A 12,302-nucleotide genomic window follows, 5' to 3' on the forward strand; every position below is an offset into this window, starting at 1 on the left:
AAAAAAAACCCTTCCTCTGCTATGACTGGTCTGGAAGCCTGGCTATTCTAAAGGGGGCGTATACCCTCTGATAGAAACCTTTCGGCGCCTCTAATAGTTTTAAAATGGCCACCACTATATATTTAATATATATATATATATATATATATATATATACATATTCACTAAAGTGGTCACTTTGCCCCCTTTTTCGGCTGCCCCAGCCCGTTGTTACTGGCAAGAGGAAACTTTCTATACATTCCCCCCCTTTGCCGTCTCCCTCAGTGCTGCGCTGGCAGCGGGAGGTCTATAAAAGAAGGGGAGCGGCGGAGGAGCTGTGCTGCTAGCCTGCCAGGGATTAAGTTATAAGGCAGCAGCGTATGAGAAGCTACTGCTGCTCATTTCCCCCGTCAGCTTTTCCAGCCCCCCGCGCCCTCGTACTAGCGCCGACGGCGGGAGGCGTGTGGGGGATATAGCCTGGGTCCCGGTGGGTGCAGGGAAGCTGCGGCTGCTAGCCGCGATATATTGTTTCAGCGGCGGTGGGAGGTGTGCTTTTCAAGCAGCCCGCTGTGTGTTTAAGCGGCGGCGGTATACGCTGCCGCTGACAGCCACGCTGTGTCTCCCTCAGCCTTCCGTTTGTAGAGGCAGGAGGGGCGGACGGGGGAGCTGACATGAAGCGGGATTTAAACACTGATCCCTTGCATAGCTGGCCAGGGAGTGTGTCACAGCGCCAGCGGAAGGAGGGGGGCGGTGAGGAAAGCTGCACTGCTGAGTCCCAGGGCTTAAAGCCAGAAGGCAGCAGCGTTGTGTGCGGTCCGCGGGAGGAAGTCTGTTAAACTGCCTCCTGGATCCATGAAGAAGCTACAGTGGGGATTGAAAGTTTGGGCACCCCAGGCAAAAATCATTTTAATGTGCAAAAAGAAGCCAAGGAAAGATGGAAAAATCTCCAAAAGGCATCAAATTACAGATTAGACATTCTTATAACATGTCAAAAAAAGTTTGATTTTATTTCCATCATTTACACTTTCAAAAGAACAGAAAACAAAAAAATGGCGTCTGCAAAAGTTTGGGCACCCTGCAGAGTTAATACCTTGTACTGCCCCCTTTGGACAGCTGAGACCTGGCAGTGTCATGGATTGTTCTCAATCATCGTCTGGAAAGACCAGGTGATGTCAATCTCAAAGGTTTTAAAAGCCCAGACTCATCTGACCTTGCTCCAACAATCAGCACCATGGGTTCCTCTAAGCAGTTGTGTAGAACACTGAAACTGAGAATAGTTGACGCTCACAAAGCAGGAGAAGGCTATAAGAAGATAGCAAAGCGTTATCAGATGCCCATATCCTTTGTTCGGAATGTAATTAAGAAATGGCAGTCATCAGGAACAGTGTAAGTTAAAGCAAGATCTGGAAGACCAAGAAAAATATCAGACAGAACAGCTCGCATGATTGTGAGAAAAGCAAGTCAAAATCCACGTTTGACTGCACGATCCCTCCAGGAAGATCTGGCAGACACTGGAGTTGTGGTACACTATTCCACTATAAAGAGATACTTGTACAAATATGGTCTTCATGGAAGAGTCATCAGAAGAAAACCCCTTCTACGTCCTCACCACAAAAATCAGCGTTTGAAGTTTGCAAATGAACATATAGACAAGCCTGATGCATTATGGAATAAAGTTCTGTGGACCGATGAGGTTAAAATCTAACTTTTTGGCCGGAATGAGCAAAGGTACATTTGGAGAAGGAAGGGCACAGAATTTAATGAAAAGAACCTCTGTCCAACTGTTAAGCATGGGGGTGAATCAATCATGCTTTGGGGTTGTATTGCAGCCAGTGGCACAGGGAACATTTCACGAGTAGAAGGAAAAATGGATTCAATAAGATTCCAGCAAATTTTGGACGCTAACTTGATGCCATCTGTGAAAAAGCTGAAGTTAAAGAGAGGTTGGCTTCTACAAATGGATAATGATCCTAAACACACCTCAAAATCCACGGTGGATTACCTCAAGAGGCATAAACTGAAGGTTTTGCCATGGCCTTCACAATCTCCTGACCTCAACATAATTGAAAATCTATGGATAGACCTTAAAAGAGCAGTGTGTCACAGACAGCCCAGGAATCTCAAAGAACTGGAAGACTTTTGTAAGGAAGAATGGGCGAAGATACCTCAAACAAGAATTGAAAGACTCTTGGCTGGCTACAAAAAGCGTTTACAAGCTGTGATACTTGCCAAAGGGGGCAGTACAAGGTATTAACTCTGCAGGGTGCCCAAACTTTTGCAGACGACATTTTTTGTTTTCTGTTCTTTTGAAAGTGTAAAGATGGAAATAAAATCAAACTTTTTTTGACATGTTATAAGAATGTCTAATCTGTAATTTGATGCCTTTTGGAGATTTTTCCATCTTTCCTTGGCTTCTTTTTGTACATTAAATTGAATTTTTGCCTGGGGTGCCCAAACTTTCAATCCCCACTGTATGGTTACTGTATGCCCTGTATCTAAAGTTTAACTATGACTAGGGCCCTTTTACAACAAGTACTCACTGCTGACTCTGTGCTCCGGATTTTCTGAGGAGAGATGCAGATCCCCTTTAGTAGGGATCATTGTCTCTCTATTCTTAAGACTTTCGTCCCCCTTTACATTAGGTTAACTCAGTCTCAGTATTGAAATGAAGCAGGAGCTCCCTTCTGTGCTTGTATCTCCTTGGCATAATTTTTCAAACTGAGGGATGAGGGATGTGAAGGGGGAGGAGCCGGCTGAGGGATGTGAAGGGGGAGGAGCTGGCTGTGCAGACAATGCTAATTTTTAGATTGTGTCACACCTCCGGTTGCAAGCTTCACACCCCTACTGTATAAGTGTCCCCTAGTGGATGAAAGAGAAATATTGAACATCAGTACTTTGTGGCATGAACCGCACTACCATCGGCCCAGTGCGTATAACATTGCTATTGAATAGAAATAATCATAAACTTTTATTGTCTAGCTGTTTTTGTAAATCTCTTCCAAATAATAGATCGTTGAATAAATGACAGCACCACTCTTTGTAGTGGTGGCAGTAGTTTATCTGTGTCTCATTACTCAGTAGGCAGTCTTCTTTCGGATCATATTAACTTCAACTAATTTTGCATATTTTAGTAGATAGTTAAGATAAGGTAAAATGGTAAACCAGTCATCTTGCGTAGTCATTCTCAACCTAGGGTACTCGGTGTGACATTTCAGGGTACCAGAAGGTTGTTCTGTAATGGTGGAGCAGGACATTCAGGTGATAGACACATAGGGAAAGCAGTTTCCTGGGTTCTCTAGCCGCATGCATCTTTACAAATGTATTGGTTTACAAATGTTGCATGAACAAATACCACAAATGGGCTGCCAGGGGATACCCAGGTAAAGAACCACTAATCTAGGATCTAACTGCAATGGTGACATTCAAGGAAAGTCAAGTCACGTGACCAGACAATTGATATTTGTAAAGTGATATATAGATTTTCCAAAGTTTTACATTGTGTCGAGGTGAAATAGTTCTGGAATCGACAGTCACTATGTCAGCAGTGAGGATGCTGATCCCAGAAGGCAGGTGTCGGCTTAGCAAGAAGGTTAATAAGCTACTTACAGCATGATAAAAGATGCTGCTTTATCAGCATCAATTGTAATGCGATCTGATTAACATGCCGTAAGTAGTACGTCAGCCTTCTCAACCTGCATTCTGGGATCAATATCATCACTGGTGACATAGTGACTATGGATCACACATACCCAGCCCCTGAAGCTATAGAATCATTTAAATGTCACTGTGCTTCAATATGCCCATGTTGCACAAGATACTTTGTAGCCTGGCAGAGAAATGTGCCATTCATTCTTGTGGTTGGGGTGATGTGACCACTTTTCACACCATATATAAAAGGCAGCATCCAATCATGTCAAATTTAAGTCATTCATTTGTATACACAGAGCAAAGCGGATGATACGTCAGTATTTTAATCATTTAAATGTCCACAGTGTATGGGGGGAATGCCGTCAATGCTTTCACAACTGTCCCCCTCACAACCCAATTTTGTCCTGGACTTATGGTTTCTGTAAGCAGCCCTTTGGGGCAGTGAAAAAAAATATGGAGGTCCAGAAATAGCATACTGTAACTTTGTCATGTAGCCACACTGATACCCCTTTCACATCGCACAAATAACCCGGTATCGACACGGCATATTGCCGTGTCGACACAGGTCAGTGTGCGATGTAAAAGCACTTTGCGTGAATTAACGTTTCACCTGACCCGGTAATTCAACCCGGTATAAAAGAAGGATTATACCCGGGTTGAATACCGGGTCAGGCGCAGTGTGAATGGGAGCCGCGTCGGTGCGACACGGTTCCCATTCACAGCATAGGGAGAGGCGGCGCAGGAGATGAGCTCATCTCCCAGCGCCGCCTCCACCCCCGCCCCTGCTGCGCCCCCCCGCTGCTATGGCAACCGCGTCGGTATATTGCCGGGTCGGAAAGCCAGCAAAGGATAGCAAATGCCGGATCCCACCCGGTAAGGACACGTTTCTCTTACCAGGCGGGCTCCGGCATTTGCGATCTGAAAGCGGTATGACTTTCACTGCGAGGGGACTTGCGAGTAATTGAATTGACCCCAATGCATTTTACACAGTCATTATAAACCATGAGATTACAAGTATTTAACTTTGTAACTGAAAACAAAATCAGGCTTGGAGGCTAGAACAGTGCTTGGCTTGCATACAAAATGTATCATGTGACATGACCATATGGAAGAGGAAAAAAGATTCATGTCAAATATGTGCCCTGTGGTAAGCACCATAAAAGCACTGTATTGTTTAGGCATGTATGTAGGAATGTATGGTAAGACGAGTCACCTATCAGGCTGTATAGTCACAATTACTTGGCATGTATGTATGGTAAGACGCGTCACCTACCAGGCTGTACAGTCACCATCCCTTTGCATGTATGTAGGAATGTATGGTAAGACGCGTCACTTACCAGGCTGTACAGTCACAATCAACTGGCATGTATGTAGGAATGTATGGTAAGACGCGTCACTTACCAGGCTGTACGGTCACAATCACCTGGTATGTATGTAGGAATGTATGGTAAGACGCGTCACTTACCAGGCTGTACGGTCACAATCACCTGGCATGTATGTAGGAATGTATGGTAAGACGCGTCACTTACCAGGCTGTACAGTCACAATCAACTGGCATGTATGTAGGAATGTATGGTAAGACGCGTCACTTACCAGGCTGTACAGTCACAATCACCTGGCATGTATGTAGGAATGTATGGTAAAACACGTCACTTACCAGGCTGTACAGTCACAATCACCTGGCATGTATGTAGACATGTATGGTGAGATGCGTCACTTACCAGGCTGCACAGTCACCATCACCTGGCATGTATGTAGGAATGTATGGTAAGACGCGTCACTTACCAGGCTGTACAGTCACCATCACTTGGCATGTATGTAGGAATGTATGGTAAGACGTGTCACTTACCAGGCTGTACAGTCACCATCACTTGGCATGTATGGAGGAATGTATGGTAAGACGCGTCACTTACCAGGCTGTACAGTCACCATCACTTGGCATGTATGTAGGAATGTATGGTAAGACGCGTCACTTACCAGGTTGTACAGTCACCATCACTTGGCATGTATGTAGGAATGTATGGTAAGACGTGTCACTTACCAGGCTGTACAGTCACAATCACTTGGCATGTATGTAGGAATGTATGGTAAGACGTGTCACTTACCAGGCTGTACAGTCACCATCACTTGGCATGTATGTAGGAATGTATGGTAAGACATGTCACTTACCAGGCTGCACAGTCACAATCACTTGGCATGTATGTAGGAATGTATGGTAAGACGTGTCACTTACCAGGCTGTACAGTCACAATCACTTGGCATGTATATATGAATGTATGGTAAGACATGTCACTTACCAGGCTGTACAGTCACCATCACTTGGCATGTATGTAGGAATGTATGGTAAGACATGTCACTTACCAGGCTGTACAGTCACAATCACTTGGCATGTATGTAGGAATGTATGGTAAGACATGTCACTTACCAGGCTGTACAGTCACCATCACTTGGGCAGTGGCTTGCTGCGTGGAGGAATCAGTCACTACTAGGTGAAATGTATAATCTCCAACCTGCATTGCAGTAGCTTGAAGATATGGAGAGTGCACACCCTGTAACACAAGAGGTAAGTCATATGTACCCTATAAAACCATGTATAGTGATATACTTAAATACCTGCTGCTAGAACACAGCTCCTGGCAGCACACTACCAGCCAATGTCCACATTCTATAGAATCCTACAATGTTTTGATATGTATTATTATCCAAAACAATAAAAACAATTCTGTTTAAATACATAACTAATATATCTTCCAGTCTAAATAATGATACAATATAAAGTTAATTTAATGACAATTTTTTTACATTTCAGCAATAAAAAATGTTATACTTAATTTTTAGTGACAGGCGCATATTTATTCTACATTGTGTCTACATGAACAGGACAACGTGTACGTGCCCACGCATGATGCTGCCTCCATACACCCATTACTGATAGTAGGCACAGGATCCCCATTACCTGCATGGCCACCACTTTTCCTGCACTACTGGGGCTCAGAGACCACTCATAGCTGACAATCTGGTGATCATCACTGCTCAGATTTCCATTCAGAGTGATGTCATTTTCGGGAAGGGTTATGACTTGATTGGTTCCAGCGTTGGCAATAGGTGGGTTGTCCACAGGATCGGTCACTGTGACACAGGCTTCAGTAGAATTTGTGCTTCCATCAGAGTCAGTTACCGTTAACCTGAAGACATGAGAACCAAATCTGAAGGGTCACCCTACATTATGAAAACATGCAAGGTACAGAGTATTCCTCACGCTACTAATTATTGTATTTCCTGAAAGTGGACCTGCCAGAAAGGTAACCTAACTTTATTTTTTAGGCATGTATGTAGGAATGTATGGTAAGACGAGTCACCTACCAGGCTATATAGTCACCATCACTTTGCATGTATGTAGGAATGTATGGTAAGACGAGTCACCTACCAGGCTATACAGTCACCATCACTTTGCATGTATGTAGGAATGTATGGTAAGACGAGTCACCTACCAGGCTATACAGTCACCATCATTTTGCATGTATGTAGGAATGTATGGTAAGACGGTTGTCTGTTACCTTCGTGATCAGGACCTGGAAGTGACATAACGAGAGGGCAGGAGAGAACTTCCGCCCCTACAGCATCTAAATGTTTTCTCTGTTCTCCTTTCGTTTGAGGGTTTTTTGTTTTTTTCTATGCACCATTGGACGCTCCCCACGCTTCGGGCTCGGTGTCTCGCTTTGTGACATGGACCCAGGGGGTTATGGGAAAGGTCATCTCAGGGTGGTTGTGTCTATGTTACCTTCGTGAAGTGACATAACGAGAGGGCAGGAGAGAACTTCTGCCCTTACAGCAACTAAATGTTTTCTCCGTTCGTTTGAGGTTTTTGTTTTTTTTCTATGCACCATTGGACCCTTGCGGGCTCATTTCGCTCGCCACGCTTCGGGCTCGGTGTATCACTTCGTTCGCCACACATTACTATTCCAAATAGTTTGTGACATGGACCCAGGGGGTTATGGGAAAGGTCCTCTCCACGAAGGGAAAGTAGACCCAAGTGGTAGGGTTGTGTCTATGTTGCCTCGTCTAGATTACCTTCATGGTTGGTTCTATATCGGAGTGGGAGAAGGGACCTTGTGACGTACCTAGGGGAGGAGACATGTCACCAGGGGGAGGAGCTTCGGCCGAACAGGGTACCCGAAAAGTACCCTCGCGGGCTCGCTTCGCTCGTCACGCTTCGGGCTCGGTGGCTAAAGGTAATAGTTGGTGGCGGGGATAGTAGAGCAACTGTCCCGCTGGCCTAGCTCCTGCGAGCCCACGAGGGTCCAATGCTGTACAGAAAAAAAAAATTCCACCAAACGAACGGAGAACGAAGAAGACATTTAGGTGCTGAAAGGGCGGAAGTTCTCTCCTGCCCTCTCGTTTTGTCACGTCCAGGTCCTTAGCACGAAGGCAACATAGACACAACCTTTTCGGGTACCCTGTTCGCCCGTAGCTCCTCCCCCTGGTGACGCCAGAAGGTCCCTTCTCCAACTCCGATTTAGAACACGTCCGCTTCCGCCATCCCAGCGGCAGCGCATCACATGACACAGCCCGTGCTCATCTTCTAACTGGTGATTGGCCGGAGCGCTGTAAATAAATATCGCGCTTCATATACATTCTCAGTTCAGCAAATAAGCGGAGAGCGGTGTGCGGTAGCGGCGAGTGATTGGGCGGATCTCCTGCGGGCGATGACGCTATAGCTGCAGGGGCTCAGGTGGGCGTAGCTAGCTGCTGTGTCATGAGTGTGGCCTCTGTAGTGCACTGAGTGGTCCGGGGGCGGGCCGGGCATGGGATGGAGGGGGACAGAGAAAAAGCGGCGCTGGAGCCGGGAAATAGCGATAGCGCGCTGATCAGCGAGAGGGAACAGAGGTGTGCGGAGTTTGCCAGTATCGCCGGCTGTGACCTGGCCGTGGCGCAGTGTTACCTTGCGGAGAACGACTGGGAGCTAGAAGTAAGCGCCTGTCTGTGGCAGGGTGCAAAGTGCAGAAACTGTTATGGTACATGTGCCCCTGCATGCTGTGCCAGTGCAGGTAATGGGATGGTATATGTGCCCCTGCATGCTGTGCCAGTGCAGGTAATGGGATGGTATATGTGCCCCTGCATGCTGTGCCAGTGCAGGTAATGGGATGGTATATGTGCCCCTGCATGCTGTGCCAGTGCAGGTAATGGGATGGTATATGTGCCCCTGCATGCTGTGCCAGTGCAGGTAATGGGATGGTATATGAGCCCCTGCATGCTGTGCCAGTGCAGGTAATGGGATGGTATATGTGCCCCTGCATGCTGTGCCAGTGCAGGTAATGGGATGGTACATGAGCCCCTGCATGCTGTGCCAGTGCAGGTAATGGGATGGTATATGTGCCCCTGCATGCTGTGCCAGTGCAGATAATGGGATGGTATATGTGCCCCTGCGTGCTGTGCCAGTGCAGATAATGGGATGGTACATGTGCCCCTGCGTGCTGTGCCAGTGCAGGTAATGGGATGGTACATGTGCGGGACGGGTGTGGTTCGTTTTATCGACAGTATCTAGGTCGACAATGGTCGACCTAAACATTGTCGACCTAGACACTGTCGATCTTCAGACCGGATCCCGTGCGGGACATACTAAAAGGAATGACACTCTGGTCTGCATAAATGGAATGCCAATTGACTATAATGGGAGCAGATTGAACATTTATGTACATTTAAAAAAATCTTAAACTTATGAACTATATCTTCAGCACACTTCTTCCTAAGGTAATGTCACATAGTAGAAATCCAGAATGACGGCAGTTTACTATGTAATGACGGCTGTTTTATCCACCGACCTAAGCAAAATTGGCAATAAACCAATGCATATGTCCCAAATAAAAGCCACAATTTTTTTATGATCCCCGTAAGCGCACACACTAATCCTTTTCCACATGCGTCTGCCTACATCAATAGCCTACTATACATGTCACATAATACGGAATTATGGCGGTTTGCTATGGAATGACGGCTGTTTTATCCACAGCCCCTAAGCAAAATTAGTATGAAAGCAGTTCATATGTCCCATATAGAACCTCCAATTTTTCTATGATCCCCTCCATGCTGTGCCAGTGCAGATAATTAGATGGTACATGTGCCCCTGCATGCTGTACCAGGGCAGGTAATGGGATGGTACATGTGCCCCTCCATGCTGTGCTAGTGCAAATAATTAGATGGTACATGTGCCCGTACATGCTGTACCAGGGCAGGTAAAGGGATGGCACATGTGCCCCTCCTTGCTGTGCCAATGCAGTTAATCGGATGGTACATGTGCCCCTCCATGCTGTGACAGTGCAGGTAATAATGGAATGGTACATGTGCCCCTCCATTCTGTGCCAGTGCAGATAATCAGATGGTACATGTGCCCCTCCATGCTGTGCCAGTGCAGATAATCAGATGGTATATGTGCCCCTGCATGCTGTACCAGTGCAGGTAATGGGATGGTACGTGCAGGGCCGGCTCCAGGGTTTTGAGCGCACCGGGCAGGCGATGGGGGCGTGGCTTCATACAGGGGGCGTTGTCACTTACGCCCCCTGTACAGTAGTAGCGCCGATGAAAGATGTGCGGTGCGCGATGACGTCATCGCGCACCGCACAGCAAAGGTCCTCTCCACGAAGGGGAACTAGACGCTTCATGTCTAGTTCCCTTCGTGGAGAGGACCTTTGCTGTGCAGTGCGCGATGACGTCATCGCGCACCGCACAGTAAACGTCCTCTCCAAGAAGGGAAACTAGACGCTATGCGTCTAGTACCCTTCACGGCGGGGGACAGCGGCGGGGGACAGCGGGCAGCGGGGGGCGCACGGCACATCAGCAGCGGATCTTGCCATGGTGCGGCGCCCTCCTGATGGCGTCGGCGCCCTCCGGATGGCGCCGGCGCCCTCCGGAAGGCGGCGCCTCGGGCAAAAGTCCTGCTTGCCCGTGGCAAGATCCGCTACTGGGTACGTGTGCCCCTGCATGCTGTACCAGGGCATGTAATGTGATGGTACATGTGCCCCTCCATGCTGTGACAGTGCAGGTAATGGGATGGTACATGTGCCCCTCCATGCTGTGCCAGTGCAGGTAATAATGGAATGGTACGTGTGCCCCTCCATGCTGTACCAGTGCAGGTAATGGGATGGTACATGTGCCCCTCCATGCTATGCCAGTGCAGATAATCAGATGGTACATGTGCCCCTCCATGCTGTACCAGTGCAGGTAATGGGATGGTACATGTGCCACTCCGTGCTGTGCCAGTGCAGATATTCAGATGGTGCATGTGTCCCTCCATGCTGTGCCAGTGCAGATAATCGGATGGTACATGTGCCCCTCCATGCTGTACCAGTGCAGGTAATGGGATGGTACATGTGCCACTCCGTGCTGTGCCAGTGCAGATATTCAGATGGTGCATGTGCCCCTCCATGTGTGCCAGTGCAGATAATCGGATGGTACATGTGCCCCTCCATGCTGTGCCAGTGCAGGTAATGGGATGGTACATGTGCCCCTCCATGCTGTGACAGTGCAGGTAATGGGATGGCACATGTGCCACTCCGTGCTGTGCCAGTGCAGATATTCAGATGGTGCATGTGCCCCTCCATGCTGTGCCAGTGCAGATAATGGGATGGTACATGTGCCCCTCCATGCTGTGCCAGTGCAGATAATCGGATGGTACATGTGCCCCTCCATGCTGTGCCAGTGCAGGTAATGGGATGGTACATGTGCCCCTCCATGCTGTGACAGTGCAGGTAATGGGATGGCACATGTGCCACTCCGTGCTGTGCCAGTGCAGATATTCAGATGGTGCATGTGCCCCTCCATGCTGTGCCAGTGCAGATAATGGGATGGTACATGTCCCCCTCCATGCTGTGCCAGTGCAGATAATCAGATGGTACATGTGCCCCTCCATGCTGTGCCAGTGCAGATAATCGGATGGTACATGTGCTCCTCCAGGCTCTATAAAGCCTCAGGCTACCCTCTCCTGATAATACTCTTTAGTGGTGTTTCACCATGCAGCCTAGCACACACATGTGGGCACAGCTAAACTAATAGTGATGGCTCTATTCACAAGTAAATGTTAGGGACTGGGAACACTACAGTTTGTGCAGCCAAATCATAATGCAGTTGATGATCCTGATATGTTTCCAATCACTCAATGCTTCCTACTTGTGTGTTACTCTAAACCAGGCCCAAATTCTTTGAGCACAATGGGCATTTGTTCTAGTTAATGTGATACCCAATGGGGTTGAAATAATGTATAACTCTAAACGTAATCATTAATTGCAGTGTTTCTGTAGCCATAAAATCTAAAATTGTTCATGGGAATAGTGATTATTTCCCTATATATTTTAAATTATCAGGGTTTTATTTTGCTTTTGTTTTATTTTTGTTTGTTTTATCTTTAAAGTATATTTTGCTGGTTACAGAGGGCTGTCAACTCATACTTTGAACCAGAGGTGGAGAGTCTTCCACAGGAGCAACCTTTAACTAATGCGACACACCCATCTGAAGAACAAGCAATGTCTTCCAGTACATGGTAAGGTGAACACAATTAACCTTTGTGTTGAAATCTCACTTATCACAGTGAGAAGTTTTCAGCACAGTAAGTTTCCAGGGACACAAAACAAAAAGCTGATGACTTTAAAACATGGCATATTTTTTGGGAAGGTTTTAAATGG

At 47.1% G+C, this 12,302-nt stretch overlaps 2 protein-coding genes across 6 annotated transcripts in view; one reads left to right on the top strand and one right to left on the bottom strand.

Moving 5' to 3' along the window:
* Nucleotides 1-7,203, bottom strand: part of LOC134928033 (dyslexia-associated protein KIAA0319-like) — a 49,468-nt gene extending 42,265 nt beyond the window's left edge. For both annotated transcript variants that reach the window (XM_063923257.1, XM_063923256.1), the window contains exons 1-3: nucleotides 7,119-7,203; nucleotides 6,584-6,812; nucleotides 6,053-6,176 (exon numbers count right to left, since the gene is read on the bottom strand). In XM_063923257.1, coding sequence (XP_063779327.1) covers nucleotides 6,053-6,176; nucleotides 6,584-6,812; nucleotides 7,119-7,147 — 382 coding nt within the window. In that variant the 5' untranslated portion in view covers nucleotides 7,148-7,203. The remainder of the gene's footprint in view (nucleotides 1-6,052; nucleotides 6,177-6,583; nucleotides 6,813-7,118) is intronic.
* A 1,187-nt stretch (nucleotides 7,204-8,390) lies between these two features.
* TDP2 (tyrosyl-DNA phosphodiesterase 2) overlaps nucleotides 8,391-12,302 on the top strand; it is a 42,820-nt gene continuing 38,908 nt past the window's right edge. For 2 of the 4 annotated variants that reach the window (XM_063923262.1, XM_063923266.1), the window contains exons 1-2: nucleotides 8,391-8,596; nucleotides 12,051-12,160. In XM_063923262.1, the coding sequence (XP_063779332.1) occupies nucleotides 8,438-8,596; nucleotides 12,051-12,160 (269 nt within the window). In that variant the 5' untranslated portion in view covers nucleotides 8,391-8,437. Of the gene's footprint in view, nucleotides 8,676-12,031; nucleotides 12,161-12,302 lie in introns of all 4 variants that reach the window. The other 2 variants (XM_063923265.1, XM_063923263.1) reach the window with 2 other exon arrangements.

The sequence above is a fragment of the Pseudophryne corroboree genome, chromosome 5 (genome assembly GCF_028390025.1).
Source record: "Pseudophryne corroboree isolate aPseCor3 chromosome 5, aPseCor3.hap2, whole genome shotgun sequence".
NCBI lineage: Eukaryota > Metazoa > Chordata > Amphibia > Anura > Myobatrachidae > Pseudophryne > Pseudophryne corroboree.